Source organism: Mustela putorius, unplaced genomic scaffold (genome assembly GCF_011764305.1).
Source record: "Mustela putorius furo isolate JIRA1106 unplaced genomic scaffold, ASM1176430v1.1 tig00000870_pilon_pilon_pilon, whole genome shotgun sequence".
NCBI classification, from domain to species: Eukaryota; Metazoa; Chordata; class Mammalia; order Carnivora; family Mustelidae; genus Mustela; species Mustela putorius.
The window spans coordinates 3345064-3372731 of NW_025421503.1; the positions used below are offsets into that span (position 1 = coordinate 3345064).

Below are 27668 nucleotides of genomic sequence, written 5' to 3' on the forward strand. Positions count from 1 at the left end.
GGAACTAGAGGGTGTTATGCTAAGTGAAATAAGTCAGTCAAAGACAAATACCATACGATTTCACTCATATGTGGAATTTAAGAAACAAAACAGATGAACAGAGGGGAAGGGAAGGAAAAATAAAATAAGAGAAAATCAGAGAGGAAGACAAACCATAAGAGACTCTTGACTACAGGAAACAAACTGAAGGTTGGTGGGTGGGGAGATGGGGTAACTGCATGTTGAGCAGTAAGGAGGGCACTTGAGGTAATGAAAACAGAGTGCTATACGCAACTGATGAATCACTAAACTCTACTTCTGAAACTAATAATACACCATATGTTAATTAATTGATTTTAAAAATAAATAAAATAAAATGAAAGTCTGCATGCTTGGCTGGGAAAGAGCCCAAAGTGCCCTGCACAGCTCCAGGCAAGCAAGCAACCCCAAGACAGTGTGGAAACAGTGATCTGAAAAATGCTTGGGATACATGAGGGGAGATCATTTGCTCTTCTGAAAGTGGTTCCCTGAGAGCAATAAGCACTGAGATCCCACTCTGAGGATAAAGGAGCTGGCTGGCACAATTTCCCTCCCCAGACCAAGATTCTTGAAAATAGGGTACCTAAGTGGGTCAGTTGGTAAGCTATGTCTGCCTTCGGCTCAGGTCATAATCCCAGGGTCCTGGGATGGAGCCCCGGATGGTGTTCCCTGCTCAGTGGGAGGCCTGCTTCTCCCTCTGCCACTAACCCTGCTTGTGTTCCCTCTCTCACTGTCTTGCTCTCTGTCAAATAAATAAAATCTTTAAAAAATGGCACTAAATTCGTATCTACCAATAATTACTCTGAATGTAAATGGACCAAATGCTCAAATCAGAAGATACAAGGTGTCAGACTGGATTAATGACTAAGACACATCTATATGCTGCCTACAAGAGACTCATTTTATACCTAAAGGACACAGGCAAACTGAAAGTGAGGGGATGCAGAAACATTTATCATGCAAATGGAAAAAGAAAGCCAGAGCAGCAATATTTATACCAGACAAATAAACTTTAATCCAAAGATTTTAATAAGAGATGAAAGAGGGTACTATATCATAATAAAGGGCACTATCCAATAAGAATATCTAACAATGATAAATATTTACACCCCCAGCTGAGCACCCAACTATATAAAACAACTAATGACAAACATAAAGGAACTTACTGATAATAACACAATAATAGTTGGGAACTTCAACAGCCCACTCACAGCAGTGGACAGACCATCTAAGCAGAAAATCAAGAAGGGAACAGTGGCTTTCAATGACACACTGGATCCAATGGACTTAACAGATATATTCGGAACATTTCATCCTAAAACAGGAATTTTTGCATGCCCATGGGACATTCTCCAGAACAGATCACATACCAGGTAACATACCATGCATAATTCTGAAAATAACACTATGAAAATTGAAGTCAACCATAAGAAAACATTTGGAAAGACCACATATACATGGAGGCTAAACAACAGGGTATTAAAGGTTGAATAGGTCAAACAGGAAATCAAAGAAGAAATTTAAAAAAATAGAAACAAATGAAAATGAAAACATAATGGTCCAAACCCTTGGAGTGCAGCCAAAGGAGTCACAAGAGCGAAATGTACAGCAATACAGACCAACCTCAAGAAGCAAGAAAAATCTCAAATAACCCAACCTTACCCTTAATGAAGCTAGAAAAAGAACAATAAATGAAGCCTAAATAAAATGATCAGAAGAAGAGAAGGTACTAAAGATTAGAGCAGAAATAAATAAGGAAACTAAAAAAAACAAAAACAAAAAACAAAACCCCAACCCCCCCCCCAACACACAATAGAACAGATAAATGAAACCAGGAGCTGGTTCTTTGAAAAAAAAAATTGATAAAACCCAGTCAGACTTATCAAAGAGAAAAGAGAAAGCACCCTAAGAAATAAAATCACAAATGAGAAAGGGAAAGTAGAAACTGACACCACAGAAATATAAATAATTATAAGAGAATATTATGAAAAACTATACAGCCACTAACTGGACACCCTGGAAGAAACAGATAAATTGCTAAAAATATATAAACTATCAAAACTGAAAAGAGAAAAAGAGAAAACTTGAGTGGTCCAATAACCAGCAAAGAAACTGAGTCGGTAATCAAAAATCTCCCAATAAACGAAAGTCCAGGGCCAGATGGCTTCCCATTGGAATTCTACCAAAAACTTAAAAGAGATTTAGTATTTATTCTTCTCAAATCATTCCAGGAACTAGAAATAGAAAGAAAACTTTCAAATTCATTCTATAAGGCCGGCATTACACTGATTCCAATACCAGACTAAGACTCCACTAATAAAGAAAGCTATCAGCCAATATCCCCAATGAACATAGATTGAAAAACAATTCTCAACAAAATACTAGCAAATCGAATCCAACAGTACATTAAAAGAATCATTCACTATGATCAAGTGGGATTAATACCTGTGCTGCAAGGATAGTTCAATATTTGTTAATCAATCAACATGATACACCACATTTAAAAAAAGGTAAGAATCTTTTCAATAGTTGCAGAAGAAGCATTTAATGAATGCTAAAAACCCTAAAAAAAGTAAGGATGGAGGGAACATACTTCAACATAATAAAGACCATATATGAAAAACCCACAGCTAATACCTTCCTGAATGGGGAAAACAGTTTTTTCTCTATGGTCAGGGACAAGACAGGGATGTCCACTCTCATCACTGTTATTCAAGAGAATACTGGAAGTCTCAGTCTCAGCAGACAGCAAAAAGAAATAAAAGCCATCCAAATAAGTAAGAAGGAAGTCAAATTTTCACTATTTGCAGATGACATGATACTATATACATAGAAAACCCAAAGACTCCACCAAAATATTGTTAGAAATGATACACAAATTCAGTAAAGTCACAGGATAGAAAATCAACAAAAAGAAATCTGTTGCACTTCTATACACCAATTATGAAGCAGCAGAAAGAGAAATCAAGGAATTAATCTGATTTACAATATCACCAAAAACCATAGATATCTAGGAATAAACATAACCAAAGAGGTAAAAGATCTGTACTCTGAAAACTATGCAACATTTATGAGAGCAAATGAAGATAACACAAAGACATGGAAAAACATTCCATGCTCATGGATTGGAAGAACAAATATAGATGTTAAAATATCTATATCATCTAAAGCAATCTACACATTTACTGCAGTCCCTATAAAAATACCAAGAGTATTTTTCACAGAGTTACAACAAAGAATCTTCAAATTTGTATTGGAACTACAAAAGACCCCGGATACCTAAATATATGGTCAACTAATCTTCAACAAGGCAGGAGTGAATATCCAATGGAAAAAAGACAGTATCTTTAACAAATGGTACTGGGGAAACTGAATAGCAGTATACAAAAGAATGAAACTGGACCATTTTCTTACAACATACAGAAAAATAAATTCAAAATGGATTAAAGACCTAATTGTGAGATAGGAAACCACTAAAACCTGGAGAAGAACAGAGGCAGTAACCTCCTTGACACTGGCTACAGCAACTTCTTATTAGATGTCTCCTGAGGCAAGGGAAACAAAAGCAAAAATAAACTACTGAGACTTCCTCAAAATAAAAAGCTTCTGCACAGCAAAGGAGACAGTCAAGAAAACTAAAAGGCAACCTTCAGAATGGGAGAAGATATTTGCAAATGACATATCTGAGGAAGGATTAGTATTCAAAATTTTTAAAGACCTTATCAAATTCAACACCCTAAAAAAATAATCTGTTAAAACATGGGAAGACAAAAATAGACATGTTTACAAAGAAGACACACAGATGGCCAAGAGATACACAAAGATGCTCAACATCACTCACTCATCATTAGGGAAATACAAATCATTCCGTGGGTTGCCTCTTTGTTTTTTTGACTGTTTCCTTTACTGTGCAGAAGCTTTTGATTTAGGGAAATACAAATCAAAACCACAATGAGGTATTACCTGTCAGAATGACTAAAATTAACAATATAGGAAACAAGAGCTGTTGGAGAGGATGTGACGGGGAACCTTTTTACACTGTTTTTGGAAATGCAAACTGGTGCAGCCACCCAACAAAGTAGTATGTGGGTTCCTCACAAAGTTAAAAATCGAACTACCCTAAGACCCAGCAATTGCGCTACTATGTATCTACACAAAGGAAAGAAATTCAAATGGATACAGGAACCCTAATGTTTACACTGGAATTATCAAGGACAACCAATTTATGGAAAGAGCCCAAGTGTCCATCCATGAAGAGGATGTGGTACATATATATATCATAGAATATTACTCAGCCATCAAAAAGAATGAAATCTTGCCATTGGTAATGTCATGGATGGAGCTAGAGACTATTATAAGGGAAATAAGTCCGTCAGATAAAGACAAACACCATGGGGTGCCTGGGTGGCTCAGTGGGTTAAAGCCTCTGCCTTCGCTCAGGTCATGATCCCAGTGTCCTGGGATCGAGCCCCACATCAGGCTCTCTGCTCGGCAGGGAGCCTGCTTCCCCCTCTCTCTCTGCCTGCCTCTCTGCCTACTTGTGATCTCTGTCTGTGAAATAAATAAATAAAATCTTTAAAAAAACCATACCATATGATTCCATCCATACGTGGAATTTTAGAAACAAGACAAATGAACACAGGGGGGAACAAAAGAGAGACAAACCAAGAAACAGATCAACTATAGAGAACAAACTGATGGCTATTAGAGGGGAGATGGGATGGGTTAAATAGGTGATGGCTATTAAGAAGGCCACTTGTGATGAGCACTGGGTACTGTATGTGATGAATCACAAAATTCTAATCCTGAAACTAATATTGCACTTTATGTTAACTAGATGGAATTTAAATAAAACTTGGGGAAAATAAAAAGAAAAAACACTTATAGCTTAATGAAAATAACAAAAAACAAAAAAAATAAATAAAATTCATATTTGACTCCAACAGATCTGGAAGGATCATCTTCATAAGGGCCTAGAATGAATTAAGATCTAAAGCTCCCAGTCTATCTTACAATACTGGCCAAATCCTGAACTTTACATTACAGATCAGTATTTCTTAATGTCATCTATGGAGAACCTACATCAGATTCATTTGGGGGTGTTCCTCAAAACTGCAAGTTCCCTGACTCTAGTCTAACCACATTATCCAAATTCACTCTCTGAGGGTGAGGCACAGAAATCTCCCTCAAAAACAAAAACAAAAACAGAACAAGTTTACCTGGTGATTCTTTAGGCACATTAAAATTTGAAAACTACCAATGTTTAGTCTTTAGATCCTTAGCCCCCAGCTATTTGGTGCAACTGAAATCTGTAGAGGATCATAAAGACGACTTCCTCTCTTCAGAGCTGATAATAAAAACTACAACAAAGTTAAGGTAAATGTAACCTTTGGTTGAACAGATGCTATTACTATACTAATGTATCCATTTTTCAAAAAAGAAACATGAGCCATGTAAATTATTCATGTCACTAAGTGTTATAAGGAGAACTGGAATTGGGCCCAAAAAAGGGTAAAAAGGATGTAAGCAAATAAACACCAAATAAACAATTCACTATCTGGCTTTCCATTATGGGAACACACTTATGCTTCAAAATGAATGTATAAGGAAAATGACTCTAAGAGGCTTAAAAACAGTAATTCCTTCATGAACCTCCATAGAGTTATTCATGACCCCAGTATATGAATACCCTGGGCCCTCAACGATAGATTTTTCACTATACATTATCATTTTTCACTTATGTGGTACATTTGTATTAAGGTGCTAAAAGTACTTTATAAGTCTTTAAACTGCATGTCTGTATTATCTTATACTAGACAATTACTTTTTGAGTCAGGTTCACTGCCTGAATATTACATGTTCTAGACCTGAATTTTTCTCCAACTCTAGGTGTTATAATTAGTCTATAAGAAATTTTGCCATTTAGATCATTATATGAGTAACTAAATAATAAATCCTAGAAAAATACAATTGACATATAAAAATACAGACATAAATAGATAATGCTTGGCATTTTTTAAAAGAAGGTACATTCTTATTTCAATCCTAAACCAGTCTGCAGGCCTAATATAATTGCATAAGAATTTATCCTCAGCTAACAGGGTAGCATAGTTTATTATAACAATCTACCTAAAAAATCATTAAAGTGTTTTCTCTTTGGAATGACATGCATTATCAGCAGAGATTAATCTGATGAGTCTTTAGGTAAGCTCCATTTTAAAAATTCAATAACAGAGGGCTTTGTTGTCATCTGATAAAAATCAATTATAGGAGGTAAGGCCACAAGGAAAACTAATATCACTCACCACCTACCCCCAGGCAGCTGAAATGATTTGTCTTCCAAGCTCGGATAATCAGGAGCTATAGTTATATTGCAGGGAAATTAATTTAGTTTCTATATCCTGAACTCACTTTTTGTTCTGGAGGATCTACATACAAATTACTTTTAATCAAGGTTGATATGATATTAATATGAAGGAGGATTTTTGAAGAATCATTTTTTTTAAATTGACTTTAGCATTTTTCACATGTGCTTAGGGTGCAACTATAGGAATGTAACTTATATCATCCTTACTTTCTGGATTCTTTGTCCACAACAAGGCACTGTACTGAATGACGAAGACAATAGATTCCACCAAACACTGCACACATCCTAGGAAGAGAATAGGAAAGTGTGAATTAGGATTCTTGAACTGAAAATTAAGGTAGCATTATTTTATTTGAAATATCTTCTATTTAATAAGTGATCTTACACAAAAAGAACTTTGATAACTTATTATTTTCTTTGTCATGGTATTAAGAATCCCTCACAAGATTAGTAATATTTTGATGCAGCAAGAGATATCAGAATAATACAATGTGCAAGCCAAGAATTATGATCAAGCCAAAAGTATCCCCAAACGAAGCTCAGCTATTCCCCCCAAACCACCTAAGACACATAGGCTACAAATAGCCTTAAGAGGTAATGTCTGCAACCCCCAAAGGAAACGACCACAGAAGGGTGCCTGGGTGGCATAGTTGGTTAAGCATCAGACTCCTGATTTTGGCTCAGGTCATGATCTCATGGTTTGGGATTGAACCCGGGGTCAGGCTCTGTGCTCAACAGGAAGTCTGCTTGATATTCTCTCTCCTCTCCCTCTGCCCTTCCCCCCACTAATGCGCACATGCGCGCGCTCTCTCTATCTCCCTGTAAAATAAATAAATAAAATAAAACAACTAAACCTAAAAGAAAAAAGTGACCACAGAGAAGTCTTTTTTTTTTAATTTTTATTTATTTATTTGACAGAGATTACAAGTAGGCAGAGAGGCAGTCAGAGAGAGGAGGAAGCAGGCTCCCTGCTGAGCAGAGAGCCCGATGCGGGGCTCGATCCCAGGACTCTGGGATCATGACCTGAACCGAAGGCAGAGGCTTTAACCCACTGAGCCACCCAGGCGCCCCACCACAGAGAAGTCTTAAGAAGGAAACAAGTAGGGAAGATTCCGGTAGACCCCTAAAGATTTTGCTCACCAAAAAACTACACTGGGAACTGAAAACTAGAGCAGTAAGCACATGAGTTAATGCTGCGGAAGTTCTAAGGAGTTTGCCTATTTCATGAACCTAAAGGCTTGGGTTTTAATGCTTACATGGGGACAGGAGAGTCCTTAGGATCCAATAAGGCAGGGAATAGAAAATGAGATATTCTCTCATCATGTCTGGATCCTTAAAGGATTACACTTCAGTGAAAAGATGAAGGGGGTGTGTGTGCAGGGACCACACTTAACCACAAGAGAGAGACAAAACAAAAATTGTTTTATCCAAAGCCCTGGGTAGAGGAATATAACTCTATATTTATAACCAGTGGTCTGTCCTCACAAGGTTGGGAGTTTGAAATTACACTACATGATCCAAGAAACCCTTAACCAATAAAACACCATGAAGGAAAAGTGGCTCTGGGTCAGTAGTACCTCTGGAGACTTGGTGGAAGCAATTGCTAAAACTTTATGAAGTGATATAAGGCCACATGAAAGCATCACAGATAGAATCCCCTTATGGTATGTTTATAATATAAAATCCCTTATGATATGTTCATAATCTAAAATTATACAACACATGAAGTGAGGATTAACAGATACAACAAATGGGGTGGGGCAGCTGAGGTATGGGCATTTTTGTGTGGACTGTACCCTCTCATTGCAGTTGGGTTAACCTTTCACATTGTATAATGGAATACCATAAGCAATTTAAATGAATGAACTACATCCCCATCTATCAACATGGAGAAATGGCAAAAACATAAAAATTGAGTGATAATGGCAAATTGGGAAAGAATATATTGAGTGATATTATTTATAGAAAGTTTCAAAACTTCATATGCAAAACACTACTATATATAATTGATGGATACATATATATGTAGGAAAAGTGAATAAACATTTAAGGGAATTATAAACACCAAATTCAGGATAGTTTTATCTCTGGAAAGAGGAGGAGTAAAAGTTACACTGGAAGTTTCTTAAAAAATATATTGAGAGAAAATATGGCAAAATGTTAAGATTTGACAAAACTCTGAATGGTTACATGGTGACCTTTACATTATTGTGTACTTTCTGGAGTGTTCTTGAAATATTTCATAACCAGATTATAATGAAAAATATAAATGGTAGAGATAAGTAACATTCACTAAGTATGGCATAATACTCCTATTATCTTTCTTAATTTTACTCATTTGACTGAATATAACCAAGGCAGTTAGGATAGGGGTTAGGTAATAATTCACTCTGGTATAGAATGAAACAGAAATTAGGTTTTTTTTTTTTCCATTGAGAAATTTAGAATATAAGAAATGGTACATTAGAGCAAGCAAGCAAAACTTCATGTACTCAAAACCCTTAGACTGCAAATTTTACCCAGGGCATCTGCTACAAGATATTCTCCCTTCTTGCTAATCTTGTTCACCAGTCACATATCAAGTTATAGAATGACATTTATTAATTGTTCTGGTATACCTGGTACTATTTGAGACACTGCACTGGACAGATCCTACAGAGGGTTAGAAAAAAAAATCATCTATTAGACTGTTTAGATATATTTCCCAGGTGGTATTCTAACCCCTGTTGTTGGTAGGGGAGTACCAATATAGTAATCTTGATATGACTGAGATAATCAGCCCAACCTTCACCATAAATTTCCTACTGATACTGAAAGAGACCACATTCACATGAAATATTACTGGCCGACTAAAAATAAATAGGCTAAATCAGGTTAAGGTCCCAAAATGGACAATCAAGTTAAAAATGTGAATCACACAATCAGCATTCTCATTTGCCTGGGGATATCTTTGTTACATGAGTAGCAGCATCAGTGTTTCCAACTTCCTTGTAAGCAGCTATAGATGAGCTGTAACCAACTGACCTTTAGAGTTTTTCATTTCAGTCATACTGATCCATGTTTTTATACACACACACACACACACACGCACGCACACATACACATCAATCCCCTCATCAGGGAAAAAACAATTTTTAAATATTTTCCCACATTCCAAGAAAATCAAGGGGATAAAGTTCAGGATCAGAAGTTGTATACAGTTAAAAAATCATAAAATATTATGCCATCAACTATTATGGTATTATCAAAAGCATGAGAAATCCACTTAAATTAAATGCATTTTTTTTGGGCGCCTGGGTGGCTCAGTGGGTTAAGCCGCTGCCTTCGGCTCAGGTCATGATCTCAGGGTCCTGGGATCGAGTCCCGCATCGGGCTCTCTGCTCAGCAGGGAGCCTGCTTCCTCCTCTCTATCTCTGCCTGCCTCTCTCCCTACTTGTAATCTCTCTCTGTCAAATAAATAAATAAAATCTTTAAAAAAAAATAAAATAAAAAAAAATAAATGCATTTTTTTACAAAGACCTCCTTTCATTATCAATTACACTATGAAATGCATTGCTACTTTAGTATATAATATTAAGAATCCCTTCATTTGAAAATTAATTGCTATTAAGTTTTAGGGTAAATGAGTCCTCTGAAAAATGAATTTAAGTATATAATGTAATAGAGGCATCTATAACCATTTATTTTAGTAAGCCATCAACAAATTACCTGGTTTTCAACACAATTTAACTAATAGTGGACATATACTACATAGAAGAAACACAAGAAAGTAAAGAATGTTTAGGATTGGTTTATATGAATGTTATTTTTAACTTCAATGCTTTAATATCATGAAATGCAAGTACAAAACATTGTATGAGTATATACTGTACTACATGGAGATGGAATAATACATTTGTGTTTTTATCAGAATCTGTATCACCCAATGCTAGCCACCATACCAAAGGCTTTCCACAGGGATTTTCCTACTCTTCCTATGAGGTTTTAGCATGAATAAAAAAGCTCACAAATCCTTTCAACTACTGCAGATTTATATTTATCTTAACATTCCTGTTCAGCTGCTTTGGAGAACTGCTAAGAAATACAAAATTACCTTAGCCAAGAATTTTGGCTAAAGAATTTTGTTATTTCATGTTAACCAAGATCTCCCTTTTGTTGGCATTGCAAAGACACTATGCACATCTATGGGGTAAGAAAAAACAGTCTCAATAGCCCTCTTACTGTTTAGGAAGGCAAATTACCATTTCTTGAAAAGTACAGATTATAATAGTTATTGGCTAAGCAGTATTTCATGAAAACCCATGTACTTAACAGCAACAGAAAGTGATAAAACCCCATATGTACTAAAGAAAACAAGTTTGGAAATATTTAAACTAGTGTTTTACCTACCTCTACACTGGTTTAACCACATCAAGTAGGAGTAGCATCAGCCAATAAAGAAAAGTGTCCAGAATTCAGCTTCCACAACATATCTCAGCTATTTCAGCTAAGACCTTTTTTTTTTTTTTTAAGATTTTACTTATTATTCGTTTGACAGAGAGAGAGAGATCACAAATAGGCAGAGAGGCAGAGGGAGGAGTGGGGGAAAAGCAGGCTCCCTGCTGAGCAGAGAACCTGATGCGGGGCTCAATCCCAGGACCCTGAGATCATGACCTGAGCTGAAGGCAGAGGCTTTAACCCACTGAGCCACCCAGGAACTCCTCAGCTAAGACTTTTTTTAATGACAAACCAAAAAAATGATGAAAGTAGCATTTACTTTTTGGAAATAAAAAAATGAAAATATGGCTAATTTCATAAAATATTTGAAACTAATTTTGTTTTTATAAAATGGTAATTATCTTTTTTAAAATTTTCATTATTGTTCTTGTGATTAAGAAATTCGGTCAAAGTCATGTCAACCTAAAGACTGACAAGGGATAAGCTTTGGGGTATTTAAAATAACATGATTGGAAAACTGAACCACATTTTTTTAACTGTGTTATGTTAGTCACTATACAACCACATTTTTATTTGCCAGCATTATGCTTTGGTCTTGGCAGAATCATCTTTGTTTCTTCTTTTTACATCCCAATTATAAACTTTGGCCATACTGACTTCTGTGGTAGTAAACTGATCTCGAAAAAAGTCAAGGTCTTCCTCAAGAAAATCAAGATTCTTTATGGCAGTCGATAAATTCTTGTCCAACAACGCCTGAGCCTCATCATTATCATATTCAAGCATTACATTAGCCCCCAACCATAGACACGCTTTACCAGTAGGAAGAACTAAAGTTTTGCAATACAGGTTATCTGTAAGAATCTGGTCTCCAGTGAACTGCGGGACTCTTTTTTCTTCTGCATCTATTTTAGAATTCCTAAAGTGTGCTTAATTTCAGAAATCTAACCCTTTAGACTCCTTTTCTTTGGAGCAAGGTTGAGTTCATAAACATACTTCTGGTACTGTTCATCCAGCCTCTTTAGTACTGTATTTGCAGTCTCATTCCTTTGCTGTTTCATGAAGAATCTACATCTTCCACAAACACAGCCTCAGGAATCCCTAGGTGGAGCTGCTGTCCATTCCCTTTGGCCATTTCTCCTAACCCACAACTGTCCTTTGCGGCCATTATCTTGGGGAAGTGAGTGCACCAATTGTGTGGATGTTATAAAGGAAGAAGTCCAATGACCAGACACTGTCAGAATTCATCAAATTTCCTCTTAGTTTTAAACAAGAACAGGTTGTATTTTGTGCTCTTGGAAAGAATTACTTGATATCTACCATAAATTTACACAACTGCAAAAGTGTACATCTGCATATGTTTTTCATGCTCCCTCTCACTGGCTTTTTTTTTTCCCATTCCAGTCATGCCCTTAGGGAAAATATGTGTTGCTCACAATGGTGGCATTTGTTTTCTCTCACATCTGTGTTTTTCTCACATAGCTTATGCCCAAGTGACAAAAGCCAGTGGTTTTGTCATCAGCTAGATCCTAAGAACTGATCTTTACTGCCCATCTACTTGCACTCACCAACCTTTGTCCCACATTATTCCTTAAGCTCTTCCTGCCAGCTTGTCTCATAACTCAGGCAAACAGAAACCAAAACTACCTTTCAAGCCATAGCCACTGCCCTAACAAGACATCCAGCCAGTCCAGACCAGTTTTAGTGCAAACCCTGACCCTGACTTGCACCTGCACAGATAGACCAAGGATTGACATCTAGAATGACTGACAGTACCTTTATCTCATTATAATACTAAAATCTCTGTCCAGAGAGGAGCAGAAGCCTCATTTACATAAATACAATGTGTGTATAGGCATGTTTCCCTAAGGAGCAACCTATGCTTGCCTCTACAGAGGATGACAAGTCTTTCCTATCTAAATATTCATCTGAACCCTAAAATAAAAGGTACCCATTCACCCTTGCTCGAGGAGTCATGGCTTTAGAAGTTATTCCCCACCATCTCCTTACTTGCTGCAAATAGTTTCTTTTGTGTGACCACTCACCTGTTGTAGTTTCTATCTGTAACTCAGCAAGGAGAGAACTCATGTTCAGTTAGCTTGAAAAAAAGTGCCACATAAAATGAGATTGATGAAAAACAATTTTGGTTGAGAGAGGGATATTTGGTGGCAATGAGTTACTGAGTAAACATAGGTAAGAAGCAGAATAGCAAGCAGTATTTGAGAGCAGCATTTAAAACTCAAACAGCAGACTTTTAAATAAGAAGCAGGGAATTACAAGAGAAGTGGGGAAATAACAATTGCTTACACACAGGTCTTTGGGGCAAACTGCCAATAATAATACAAATGATCATCACAGCTAGCACTAAGTACTTACTAAATGCCAGGAGCTTTACATGTATTAACAGATTGCATCCTACAGGCAGAGTTTCACAGATTTGGAAACTAAGGCAGAGAGGTCAAGTGACTTACTCAAGGTCATTTAGTAGATGGTATGGCTGAGTGGAAACTCAGGCAATATGGTTCCAGCAGATTCTCTGTTAACTATCATACAAACTGCCTCACTGTCCATACCATCTTTTCTTGGCATTGCAAAGGAAAGCAACATGAAGTCAGATGGTCAAAGTTACTCTCTGAGTTGTTCTAACTCTTGACAAATTGCAAAGATTATTATAAAAAATACCATAAATTCTCAATTTCTATACATTTTGTCTCATAAAAAGTACATGTTTATTCTTTGTACATATGAAATGGATTATATGCACTTCATTTTGGATAGAACATAAACTTACAGTAGGAATAACCATGGGAATACTCATCTTTAGAGTACCTAGCAAATTATGAATACTTTGCAATTCACATTTTAAGAAGTAATTTATAAAGTATATTGGTAAGCTAGGGATTTTCAAATATAGAAAAGTAACCATGAATTATTTGGAGGTAATAAGGTTCTGCAAGACAAATGTTTCTTCCAGTACAATTAAATAGCAGCCTAGCAACCCAAAGGTTAACACACCTTTAATGATGGACAATTAAGCTACCGAAGACAGTGAATACTATTGAGATGCCAGTCAGGCCCCAGCTTTGGTGCAGTTCATACCACTCATCTTGGGGTCTAACATAATGCCTAGCAAGGTAGCTCTGTACACCCACCTTAGGGTTGTATGGGGCCTAGGGACAAGCAAGTATATATTTCATGGGACTTGCCTAAAAAAACAAAACAAAATAAAACAAAAACAAAAAAACAAAAAACAAAACCAAAATTACAAATTGTAGTGAGTACGAACCTTTAATAAATAAAGTGTAATAAGTATATGAATAAATAATATATAGTAACAGCAAACTCCTACTAAATGAACAGAAACAAGTTGCAAACTAACCACATAGTAAGTGAGCCTAAACCATATGCATGTAGTGATAACAAACTAACCTCGTAGTATAGCAAGTAAGCCTAGACCATATGCGTGTAGTGATAACAAACTAGCCTCTTAGCAAATACCACATAGCAAGTAAGCCTAAACCATATGCGTGCAGTGATAAGATTAGCGTGGAGCAAAAAGTTGTAAACATTTTTTTACTTATACGAAATATCGTAAAGACCAAAAAATGTTTTTGACATGTGTGTGTTTTTGATGTGCAAGCATGAGAAAAATAAGTGATGTAATGTGTTTTTGAAGGAGACTTAGCACAGTATATAAAAGAGGCATCGGGTTGGACTGAGGTGAAGCGAGTTCCCTGTAGGGAGGACATCATCGCTGGTGTTACCGATGCCCCGACAGCTTTGTTGCCGACCACCCGCTGGTTCTCAGTCTCAACTTCTGCGGTGACCTCTCTGTCTAGATTGTGAGGCGACGTCTCCTTCTCCGTGACAATTCCAGCGGACCGTGACCGGACCACGATAGTGGTGCGGACCTCGTCCCAATAAAGATCAAGTGAGTTACATCATATCCATCTCTCTATCTCTTCTTTACACATCGCGACCTCCTGGCGGGACGCAGGGGTTTTGCTCGCGTCACAAATGTACTAAATATAGTAGGTATTAACTACCAAAAAAGTCACTTACAAAAATACCTTTGAAACACTTTATCAAATGCTATTAAAAACCAAAAAGGTCCGTTACAAGAGAATTCTGAGTGACCACTGATTATCATCACTGTACTTTAGTGATATCCCCACTTAAATTGTACTGGTAAAGCAGAAGTTCATTCAACAGTAATGTTTCATAAGAGACAATAAAGCTTCAGTGATTGCATCTATACAAAGTTCAACTGTTGTATTTACTTGTTAACTATATTCAGACATATACATTTATCAGAGTACTATATTTGAAACAACACATTGAGTTTTCTATCATGTTATCCAGTATCTGCTGGCCACAAAAATGAGTACAGGGAAGACTTCTTGTATGTGTTTACATTTATTTTTATATATTTAAATACACACAAGTTTAATACATATTATGTAGTATATAGCATTTTTATGGGTTGTATACTTATATCGCATATTTATATTACCACATCATGTTTATATTTCTTAGCAATGTGTTTATACTATCATCCCTCCTTTTTTTTTTTCTTTCTTGGTATCTGGTTTCTTTTTTTCTAGCAGGAAGCAGGGGTAAGGGAAGTATTATTGTTGCTGTAATTGGTCTGTCTCCTGGGAATGCAAAATTGGACAGCTTCATCTCCTCTCCCCTACTCAAGAATCCCTTTGCAACTCAAGCAATTGTCATGCAACTTAGCACAAACTTCCTATTGGTCCAGAACTAAGTGCTTTCTTAAGAACATGAGCTAAACAATAGGAACCGACTCCTGTAGCCTTAGGAAACAGTTATGTTCATAACAATCCCAAGCCTTGGTGTAAGTTCTTAGGATTCATTACTCCATGAAATTTTAGACTATCCAGCAAGACCATTAAAACAAAACAAAACAAAAACCTTCAAATGAGTGGTCCATTACAACATGGCCTCACTCACAGTGGTCCAGTATGACCAAAATGACAAGCCCTACTTGATACTGGTCCTGGTAACAGAACTCAAGGGAATTTGTTTGGCAAGCAGCCATTCACCAAAACTAAGTGGTCACTAAAAGTCAAGTGTATAATATCAGCTACGACATACAAATTGCAGAGATCAGCTCTTGAAAATGGTTGTGAAATCAATATAATGGTCTATGAGCTGAGACTGTCTACATGCCTATCCTGATTCCCCTACTTACTATCTGTATGAATACACTTTAGTTCTCAAGATTATAAAATGCAGGTAATAGTAATACCAGTCACAGAGAGTTGTCTAAGGGACTAAGTGAGTTAATGAATGTGGCTGTAAGGACCTATTTAGCTGAGTGCTTCCATCCGGTTAATAAATAACTTTGTTGTTTAAAACTTAAACTGTCCCGGGTCCCTTCCCCCAGGGGACTTACTTAAAAACAAGTCCCGGAAACCAGTCTGAGGTAACAAAGCCCAAATACAAGGGTGGGTTGGGTCAGGGAAGGTGGAGACATTCAATCAATCAGCGCATACTGTCTCCTAGCTACCAAGGAGTATGGGCCCTGCCCTTGGGGTGCCTTTTGGGCGCCCATTCTGACTAAGGTGATAGGCTAATTCAAATAGCTACTATGGGGTGAATTGTAGTTCACTGGCCACCTGTGTATGGTCAGGCTCAACCACATGGCCCTTGCTCTATAAAAGTTAGTCTGTGGGGCAGGGAGGGGTCGCCCTCTCTGTAAGGTGCGGCCCCAACTGGTCTGTTTGACGGTCGGTTTGATTCTTGATACTTGGCGCGAAATGAAGCTTTGCTTAACCTTCCGCTTTGTATCAGTCTCACTCCTTTGACCACGGACCCATTATTGGGGGACCCAACAGTGGTGTGTTTATTCTGTGCCTGGCATATCATAAACATTCCATAAATTGTAGCTTTTGTTAGGTGCCACTTTCTACAGCAAAAGGGACAATGATTATAGACTATACCACACATGTGGGGTTTGTAGGCTACTTTGCTGTTATTGACTCTGAGAATCTGCCTGCATTAGTCAAGGCCTATATTTTCATCTAAATGTAATCAATTTAGGTAGCTGTTCAATTCAACTACCTTCCCAGAAGTGAACTGTGACAGTTCTAAGAGAACTACTGATGTTGATAAGGACAAGCACTGAGATTTACTTCTTCATTCCCAAATATTTATGAAACTAGACCTACTATGTAACAGATGCAGTTCTGGGCAGCACTAGGGATATAAAAATAAACTAGACGAATGCTGTCCTTGCTGAAATACAACTTAACTAGCACATGAGAGACAATAAGAGATAAAATAATAGTAGATATTGATGTGTGTTCTGAAACAAAATAGGATAATGTAAGGGTGACCTGGGGAGGGTATGAATGCTAGAGAGGATAATCAGGGAGAACTTCTCTGAGGAATTATATGAGTCAAGACCTGAGTGACCAGAAGAAATCAAGCATGTGAAGATCTAGAGGAATAGTCTAAGCAGAAGAACAGCAATTGGAAAACTTGGAAGTGCAAAGTAGCTTAGTGTATTTGAGGAAGAGAGAAAGCCAGTGTGGGGCTGGAACACAGTGAACAGGATAGAAATATAATATGAAACGGGGTCACAGAGGTAGTCAAGGGCCTGATCATGCAGACCTTCAAAGGCCAGAGTGAAAACCTTAAAATTTATTCAAAGTACAATGAGAAGCCACCAGAAGGTTCTGAGTAGGGGTGCCTGGGTGGCTCAGTGGATTAATCCTCTGCCTTCAGCTCAGGTAGCAATCTCAGGGTCCTGGGACCCAGCCCTGCATTGGGCTCTCTGTTCAGCAGGGAGCCTGATTCCCCCTCCCTGTCTGCCTCTCTGTCTACTTGTGATCTCTCGCTGTCAAATAAATAAATATAATATTTTTTTAAAAAAAGGTTCTGAGCAGAACAATGACATAATCAGATTTATAACTTGTTTTGTTTTTATTCTTAAAACTTTTTATTTTGAAAAACTTCAAATGTACTAACAGTAACACAATATAGCTTCTTTATACCCATCACCCAGATTTACCATTTATCAAGATTTTATAGCATTGGACTATATCTTTTTTTTTTAACTTTAAAAAATTTTCATGGGGTGCCTGGGTAGCTCAGTGGGTTAAAGCCTCTGCCTTCCCAGGGTCCTGGGATTGAGCCCCACATTGGGCTCTCTGCTTGGCGGGGAGCCTGCTTCCTTTCCTCTCTCTCTGCCTGCCTCTCTGCCTACTTGTGATCTCTGTCAAGTGAATAAATAAAATCTTTTAAAAAAATTTTCATTCCAGTACAGCTACCATACAATGCTATATTAGTTTCATGTACCATACAGCCATTCACCAGTTCTATACATTACTCAGTGCTCATCATATTAAATGTACTCTTAATCCCTTTCACCTATCTCATGTACCTCCTTACATACCTCCCCTCTGGAAAACATCATGAGTCTTCTTTTGTTGTTGTTTTCTGTTTGTTTCTTAAATTCCACATATTAGTGAAATCATATGGTATATAAATATATTTGTCTTTCTCTGCCTGACTTATTTCACTTAGCACTATCCTTTCTAGATCCATCCATGTTGTTGCACACACCCCACATCTTCATCGTTACTCATCTATTAGTGGATATTTGGGCTGCTTCCATAATTTGGCTAGTATAAATAAAGCTGAAATAAACATAAGGGTGCTATTTGCTTTTGAATTAATGTTTTCATAGTCTTTGGGTAAATAACCAGTAGTGGAATTACTGGATCAGATTTATATTTTTTAAAAGATGAGCTTGACTGCTGTGTAGAGAATTGTCAATGGGTCAAGAGTGGAAAAGGGGAGACCAGTTATGTTTGCAGTAAGACCAAGTGAGAGATGATGGCAACCTGAAGCAGGGTAGTGTCAATGGAGATGAAGTTGAGAGACCGAAGATGTGTATGAGATATAAAGCTGAGAAGAATTGCTGATGGACTGGATGTAGCAAGGATATGTCCTCCTGAAGACAAGTTTAGGGTAATTCAGATATTAACAATCACATTTAACTCTTCAAGGCTCCCTGTACAAGTAGAGCTCTGAAGGATTTTTGCAGAAACACTCCTCTTCCAAGTAGGGTGTGATTATTAGAGCCAGCTAATTGTTACCAACCTTAACAACCACTATATCTACCCTGGCCATTCATTAAGACTGCTACTTAATACTCTGGGTACAGATATCTACACAAGAGGGTACGAGGAACAGATTAGTTTTTCAGTCTTCAAAGTTACCACGCACCTGTAAGGACACAGCACTGCTGATAATTCAAAAAATCATAGATCACAAGTATCTGAGTCCAGTGGGTATTTTTTTAAGATTTTACTTATTTTTGAGAGCAAGAGAATACATGAGTGGGGGACAGAGGAAGAGGGAGAAGCAGACTCCTCCCTGAGTAGGGAGCCTGATGTGGGACTCAATCCCAGGACCCGGAGATCAGGACCTGAGCTGAAGGCAGATGCTTAACCAACTGAGACATCCAGGTGCCCCAATGGGGCTTTTGATGCAAATTTCACACTCATGAAAAGGTTGGGGATGGACAGACTGCCATTTAGGCCTTGCTTCATTCTTGAAAGGCATAATAATCATGCTTAACTTAGAAAAAGCTGCCAAATAGCAATATATAGCCTTCAGGAAACTCAATCCCAGAAACTGCCTTTATTTTATAGATCTTAGCCATTTATCTAGCTTCCTCTGTTCTTGCTGATATTCTATGGATGATGTACTCATTTTTTTTTAGCTTCTCCAATAGTCCTTAAATTAGCTTTCTATAGGAAAAGTCACAATAAAACTATGTTTTATATGACAGAAACAGATCTGTATTAATAACAGCACCAGGGGACCAGAATAAATTAATATAAATTATAGAATACAAGTCATCATTCAATCTTTTTTTTTCCCCATTAGCTCTCTTTTCTTTGAGGAGATGGGTGAAACAAGTGAAGGGGATTAAGAATATACTTACCATGATGAACACTGAGTAATGTATATAATTGTTGAATCACTATACTGTACACTTGAAACCAATATAAGAGTGTATGTTAGTTATACTGGAATTTTAAAAAAATTTAAGTTATCATTCAATATTAAAAAAAAAAAACAAACTAAGCCTTCCAAAAATACTGGAGGTCAATTTATATGCTTGGGTCACGACCTATGCTCTGTATCTATACACCATACGTAAAATGGCTCCTCGGTTTGTATGCAAACCAGAAACACCAAGTCAACTCAGTAATTCTCCAACATAGCCTATTACAATGACATCAATGGAGATTTTGAAGGGAAAGCACTGTTACCTAATTTACTCTTTAAACATAATTTAAACTAAGCTTTTAATAAACCTGAACTTTTTAGTCTGAACACACAGACTAGCAGCTTCATGGTTTTTTTTTTTTTTCTTTTAATCTGCCACATATCTACATAAGCAAATTCATTTAAAAAGAACTTTCAAACTCAAAAAGAAGCCCTTGGTTCAAACTTTTAAGATGTAGCCAAAAAGTCTATAATAAGTCTGCTTAGGCTCTCCATGACGTTTCTTTTGGTTAATTTCCTTTCTTGGCCTCATTCTCTGCTTTGACATTCTATACATGATCTGTTCATTTCTTATATTAATACTTCCTATTTAAATCACTGATCCATTTTGCAACCAGCTCTTCAAAACTCAAACTGTACAAATAACACAGGTAAATAGACATCAATTATAAATCAGGGCAGTAATATACTTTTTATGTAATGCCCTTTATGACTATGTCTGGTATAGTGTGGGTTTTTCTTTTTTTTTTTTTTTTTTTTTTGCTTCTATTTATTTATTTATTTATTTTTATTAACATATAATGGATTATTGACCCCATGGGTACAGGTCTGTGAATCGCCAGGTTTACACATACCTTCCCCAATGTCCATAACCCGACCACCCTCTCCCTACCCGCCTCCCCAACCACAACCCTCAGTTTGTTTTGTGAGATTAAGAGTCTCTTATGGTTTCTCTCCCTCCCGATCCCATCTTGTTTCATTTATTCCTTTCCTACCCCTCAAACCACCCATGTTGCCTCTCAACTTACTCATATCAGGGAGATAATAGGATAATTGTCTTTCACTTATTGACTTATTTCGCTAAGCATAACACCCTCTAGTTCCATCCACGTCATCACAAATGGCAAGATTTCATTTCTTTTGATGGCTGCATAGTATTCCATTGTATATATATATCACATCTTCTTTATCCATTTATCTGTTGATGGACATCTAGGTTCCTTCCATAGTTCGGCTATTGTGGACATTGCTGCTATAAACATTCAGGTGCATGTGCCCCTTTGGATCACTAGATTTGTATCTTTAGGGTAAATACCCAGTAGTGTGATTGCTGGGTCACAGGGTAGCTCTATTTTCAACTTTTTGAGGAACCTCCATGCTGTTTTCCAGAGTGGTAACACCAGCTTGCATTCTAGTGTGGGTTTTTCTTAATACAGACACAAGAATCCTCGAAGCTGATGTTTTCTGAGATCCCTACATAATGACTCCTAGGATCCTTTTCATGGGTTGAAAAATATGGGAGGCAGATCCATCTAGGAATATAGTCACTTATACCATTTTCCTGCCTTCTCACATTGCCTTATGAAACAATCCTTCAGCTAATACTCTTCAGCTCAATATTTTACTATTTACAAGCCTTAAGTGTCAACTATAAATTGGGAAGCAGCTGAGAGTTACTATGTTGACTATCCACAATCATTTATAAAAATGTCTAAAAAAAAAAAAAAGTAAACATTTCTAGGGAGAGCCTACTGTAAAAATCTCCCCATGTAAGAAGAATTCATTTAATCCACCCATTCCTTTTTTACCTCAACCCCACTGTAAGAGGATATTTTAAAGCAGTGTTTGATATAAAATTTTATCAAAGACTTGAAAATCTAAATGTTCACTGACCCCTCCTTGTTCACACCGTATTTATCCCTCCCAAAGTAACCGGTCAGATGGTTGATGCATAATTACCTCATAAAAACCATATTCTTTCTTCTTTGGGTTACATTTTCCATAATTTTACCAGCTATTTATTAAAAACTGATTGCCAGTTCAAATAGCCTTATTTCTCTGTGATTCCTGGGCTCCTTCTTTAAACTATAAACCCTCTATACCTTCTCCATCCTTCTTTAAACTGTATATCCTCTATACCTCCATCCTTCTTTAAACTATACACCCCCTATACCTTCTCCATACCCCCACATCAACTTATTTCCTTTAACTGCCCCGCCCAAACCAAATCCCTGCTCAGGCCCTTTCAGTCATGAATACTTTCACTTTTTCCCCCTTGGATGAGACATATCAATTCATACAGTAAAATAAAATAAAGTATAGTCATTTGTGTTGGGTAAATCCTAGGAAAGACCTGCAAGCTTTCTCAATTCAAAAGCTAATGATACTGGGGCACCTGGGTGGCTCAGTTGGTTAAGCGGCTGCCTTCAGCTTAGGTCATGATCCCAGGGTCTTGGGATCCAGCCTGCATTGGGCTCCCTGCTCAGTGGAGAACCTGCTTCTCCTTTTCCCTCTACATGCCATTCTGTCTACTTCTGATCTCTACCTCTCTGTCAGACAAATAAATAAAATCTTAAAGAAAAAAAAGGCTAATGGTACTAACCTGGAACATGATTTAGCTAGGGCTACACATAAAACTGGAATTGCTCAAATCAACCAACTAGCCACTGGCACTATGCTAGTTTCACAGTGGATGCACAGACTTAGCCTTCTGTTAGGTAAATGAGAAAAATGATATTATTAAGTCTAACAACTGGAAAAAATTAAAGACTATATTTTGTGGTAGAAACTAGAAGTATTCTAAGGGAATTGAAAGAAGAGGTCAACGTGTGTTGGAAGAGTTATGGAATATGAAAAGTAGAGGAAACCTTTAAAACAGCTAGACCAATTTCCTGTTACAGAATATCAGAGAAGGTAAACTTACTTGCCTATAAGTACAGTGCTTCTAGAAGTCAGGTGTAGTGAAAGATCTGATGGCTAGGCCTGTGTCAACTCTTGAAGAGGAACAGGTCAGACTGTTGGGGGTGGGAACAGATCTTAAAAAGTGGAAAAGTAGTAAGAAAATGCAGAAAGCTGAGAGTGTGCATAGACACTGGAATAATTAAATGGATGCACAAACTGGGGCACCTGGGTGGCTCAGGTGGCTAAGGGTCTGCCTTTGGCTCAGGTTAGGATCTCAGGGTCCTAGGATAGAGCCTGTATTGGACTCTCCACTCAGTGGTGAGTCTGCTTCTCCCTCTCCCTCTGTGATCTCTCTCGCTTACACTCTATCTCAAATAAATAAAATCTTAAGGAAGGAAGGAAAGAAGGAAGAAATAAAGAGAAAGAACAAACTGGAAATGACAGAAAGGATCTGAAGGATAAAATTATTACAGAATGGGGTTAAAAGGTAAGTGAAAGTGTTCGTATCTGATGTGACAGAAAAGAGAATGCCACTGGAAGTGCCATGTTGGTATGATGAAGGAGAAAGATAGTGGGAGTAGGAGGACAGCTAGCAATTATAAACCTGACCATGGGAGAAGAGTAGAAACTGAGGAAAGCTTAACTCTAAGAAAGAGAAGAGGTAACACAGTAGTCAGGACAGAGTCAAAGGTTAATCCCAGAATTACTGTTGATTTGTGAGACGTAAAATACCACTGGAATGCTTGTGGTTCCCTTAAAGGGTGCTCAATGTATAGAGTAACTCAAATTCCAAATCTATATTTCTGAGGTAATATTAACAGCATTAATTCACTACATACCATAGTTGCTAACTATGAGTGATACAATGAAGGGCATTTTTGAAGAGCTATAATAAATTTTTTAAAACTCAATTTGGTGAAATATATCATCCTCTGACATGTAAAAATAAAAATTTTCATTTACCTATAAGTTACCAAATGGACGTCCATGCAATAAATCTACTTATAGATAAATTTTGTATGACCTCACAGTTTAAAAGAAAAAAAGTTACTTTAGCATAAACAATCATTTGGATCTCTGTCTTCCTTGAAAGAGAGAATCTAGGGGGAGACAAGATGGTGGGGAAGTAGTAGGAGGCGCCTTTTCAACCTGTACCCTAAAGTGAGCTGATTACTTACCAAAGAACTCCGATCATGTATGAAATCAGCCTGAGATCAGCATTATACACGTCTGGATCTCTACAGGGGCAGAAGACGCCAGTGGGCAGGTAAAGCAGAGTGGGAACGTTGGACTGATATCGGAAGATAAACAAAAGGGGAAGAGAGCCACCAGAGGAAACCGATTGGAAAGTAATACCCCTAATACGAGAGTGCCCTGCATCTGGGGACCAGCATTAACTTGGAGACTGGTTGAAAGCACTCCAAAAGAGCAAAGGATCATGGGGGCTAAGTTGTGGGAATCGGGGTGGCTAGGGACAGGGGCTTAAGTCCCTGGACCCAGGACAGCCTCCCCTGGTGCTGAGCCAGAGAAAGTGCAGCAGAGAAACCAGGTCTTGGTCCCTAAGCTGCCAGCGCGCTGGAGAATGCATGGGGTCTGGCTCCAGTGAGGGGCTGGGAGCCTTGCCAGAAGGCAGAACACAGAGCTGTGCTACAGAGCCTGAAACACCTGTGCCCCTCACCCTCCCCTGAGAGAGATGCACGAAGGCCCAGCCTGGTGCTCTCAGACCTGCACCCTGCTAACAGAGCCTGACACGTGCGCACCACCCACAGCCTCCCCTGAGAGAGGTGCACTCAAGTCCTGCGCTCTTAGACCCAGAAAGACCAGGCACTTCCAGCCTGGGCCAGCAGGAAAATCTCAGTGTGCAACTGCTGCTTGGAACCTCTCTGGCAGTCTGGAGCTGCCCAGACAGCCGCCGCTGCCTTGGTTTTGGTACAAGCAAAAGATTCTGCGTCCCCAGGGACCCTGACTTGGAACCTGCTCTGCAAGCGGCCAAGGGGAAATTTATATGGGCTCTGCAGCACACACAGGAAAGCAAACTGAGGCTTCTCTCTGAGAGGGAGGTCAGGGTGCAGTTTGCTTTCCTCTAAACCTACAAAAAACAACAAAAGCGGTCAAGGCAAGAGGGGAAAAAAAAAAAAGTGAACAAACATAAAAACCCCCAGAGAACAAAAGCCTGAAAAAACCTGCTTCCTCAGAGCCCACCCCCTTGAGAGGGGCAGGAGAGGACATAACTCAGGAAACATCACTAACAGAAAACCCACGTGGCAGGCCCCTCCCCCAGAAAACCAACCAGGAAAAAAAAAAAAAAGACTATAATAGAACAACCACCACTACTTCATAGGACAACTTTTATATTTAATTCGTTCCCACTATTCTGGCTCATTTTTTTTTAACATAGATAATTTTTAGCCTATTTACCATCACAGTAAGCAGTCCAGTACATCAAATTCCATAATAACCTTCTAACCTGAACTTTTTGATACATACACTTGTGTTTTTCTTTTGCATTTCTATTTTTTAAAATTTTTTAATTTTAGTTTAGTTTAGTGTACTTTATTCCTTTCTTATTTTTATTTTCTAATATTCATATAGAGTTAAACTTCAAAGTGATCCCCTTTCCCCAATCAATACTACCCCTATAGGCAAACCAATTTTTTTTTTTTTTTTTGGTAAACCAATTTTTAATCCCCCTTTATCTTAGGAAAGTTGAGTCCTTTAACAAAGATATCAAGATACATCCAGGAAGAATCAAAACAACCTTCCTTGCCCACACTGAGAATTTATAACCACTCTCCCATCTTTCTCTTCCACCAGTGTTTCTGTGTTTTTGTGTTTGTCCTGATAGTATATACATCTTACACATGGGGTTCTTTTTGACGAGGTTCTTCCTTTATTTGCATATATATTTTTTTCTCTTGTCATATACTTTTATCAGTCTGTTTTTCTGTTTTGGTTTGTCTACTTCATAAATCTTACCTTGGGGCCCATTTGGGCTGAACCTTCTCTTTTATCTTCCATTTCTTTCCTGTCTCTCTCTCTCTTTTCTTTTTCTTTTCTTTTTTTCTCATTTGGGTGGGGAATCCTGATTGCTCAGAAGCGCTCCAGGGTGCACCTTGACTGCACCACAGTCGATACATCCACCTACATCTGCTCAGTTATCTCTCACCAAAATGACTAGGAGGAGGAATGCCCAACAGAAGAAAAATACAGAGGGTGGACCTAACCCTTTGTCTGTGTTGATAGCCGTTGAGAGCTAACGGCTATCAACATAGACAATATATCGGAAAGAAAATTTAGGCTAACAATTATCCAGGCAATAGCTAGGTTGGAGAGAGCCATGGATGACCAAATGGAATTGATTAGGGCCGAACTGAAAGCGACCAGGAATGATGTTCACAATGTTAGGGCAGAGCTAAAAGCTACCAGGGCTGAGATTCACAATGCTCTCAATGAGTTCCAATCTAATCTAAATTCTCTCAAAGCTAGGGTAACTGAGACAGAAGATAGAATTAGTGATCTGGGGGACAAACAGATAGAAAGAAAGGATCAGGAGGAAGCCTGGAACAAACAGCTTAGAAATCACGAAAACAGAATCAGGGAAATAAATGATGCCATGAAACGTTCCAATGTCAGAATTATTGGAATCCCTCCCTGAAGGGGAGGAGAAAGAAAGAAGTCTAGAGATATAGTGGAACAAGTTCTTCATGAAAATTTTCCCAATCTCGTGAATGGAACCAGCATTCATGTACTAGAGGCTGAATGGTCTCCACCCAAGATTATAGATTCCAGAAAAACATCAAGGCACCTGATGGTCAAATTTAGGAATCATAATTGTAGATAAAATCTCTTGAAAGCCGCTAGGACAAAGAGGCTCCTTACTTACAGAGGAAAACCCATCAATATAACGGCAGACCTGTCCACAGAGACGTGACAAGCCAGAAAGGGCTGGTAAGATATATTCAGGGCACTAAATGAGACGAACAGGCAGGCAAGAATACTTTATACAGCAAGACTGACATCCAAAATGGATGGAGAGATAAAGAGTTTCCAAGACCGGCAAGGCTTAAAAGAGTATGCAACCACCAAGCCCACACTGCAGGAAATATTAAGGGGGTTCTATAAAAGAGGAAAAATCCTAAGAATAGCATTGAACAGAAATATAGGGACAATCTACAGAAAGAAAGACTTCAAAGGTAACACGATGTCAATAAAAATGTATCTGTCAATAATCACTCTCAATGTGAATGGCCTAATATCGCCCATAAAAGGGCACAGAGTTACAGAGTGGATAAAATGACAGGACCCATCCATATGTTGTCTACAACTGACCCATTTTAAACCTAAAGATACACCCAGACTTAAGTGAAGGGATGGAGAAGCATCTTTGATGCAAATGGGCTTCAAAAGAAGGCTGGGGTAGTGATTCTCATATCAGACAAATTAGATTTTAAACTAAAGACTGTAGTCAGAGATACAGAAGGAAACTACATCATTCTTATAGGGTCTGTCCACCAAGATGATCTAACAATTGTAAAGATTTATACCCCCAATATGGGAGCAGCCAATTACATAAGAAAACTGTTAATCAAGACAAAAGAGTAATATTGATATGAATACATTAATAGTAGGAGATCTTAACAGACCTCTCTCAGAAATAGATCATCGAAGCATAAAATCAATAAAGAAACAAGAGCAATGAATGACACATTGGACCAGATGGACCTCATATATATATACAGAACATTCCACCCTAAAAGAACAGAATACTCATTCATCTCAAGTGCACAAGGAATCTTCTCCAGAATACGACACATACTGGGTCACAAATCAGGACCCAACCGATACCAAAAGACTGAGATTATTCCCTGCATATTCTCAGATCACAATGCTTTGAAAC

At 37.9% G+C, this 27668-nt stretch overlaps 1 protein-coding gene and 1 pseudogene across 2 annotated transcripts in view; both read right to left on the reverse strand.

Annotated features, from left to right (window-relative positions):
- The window catches only part of CHM (CHM Rab escort protein), a 230206-nt gene that overhangs the window by 85529 nt on the left and 117009 nt on the right, over positions 1–27668 (reverse strand). For both annotated transcript variants that reach the window (XM_045085590.1, XM_045085589.1), the window contains one exon: positions 6593–6670. In XM_045085590.1, coding sequence (XP_044941525.1) covers positions 6593–6670 — 78 coding nt within the window. The remainder of the gene's footprint in view (positions 1–6592; positions 6671–27668) is intronic.
- On the reverse strand, positions 11221–14055 carry LOC106004520 (annotated as a pseudogene).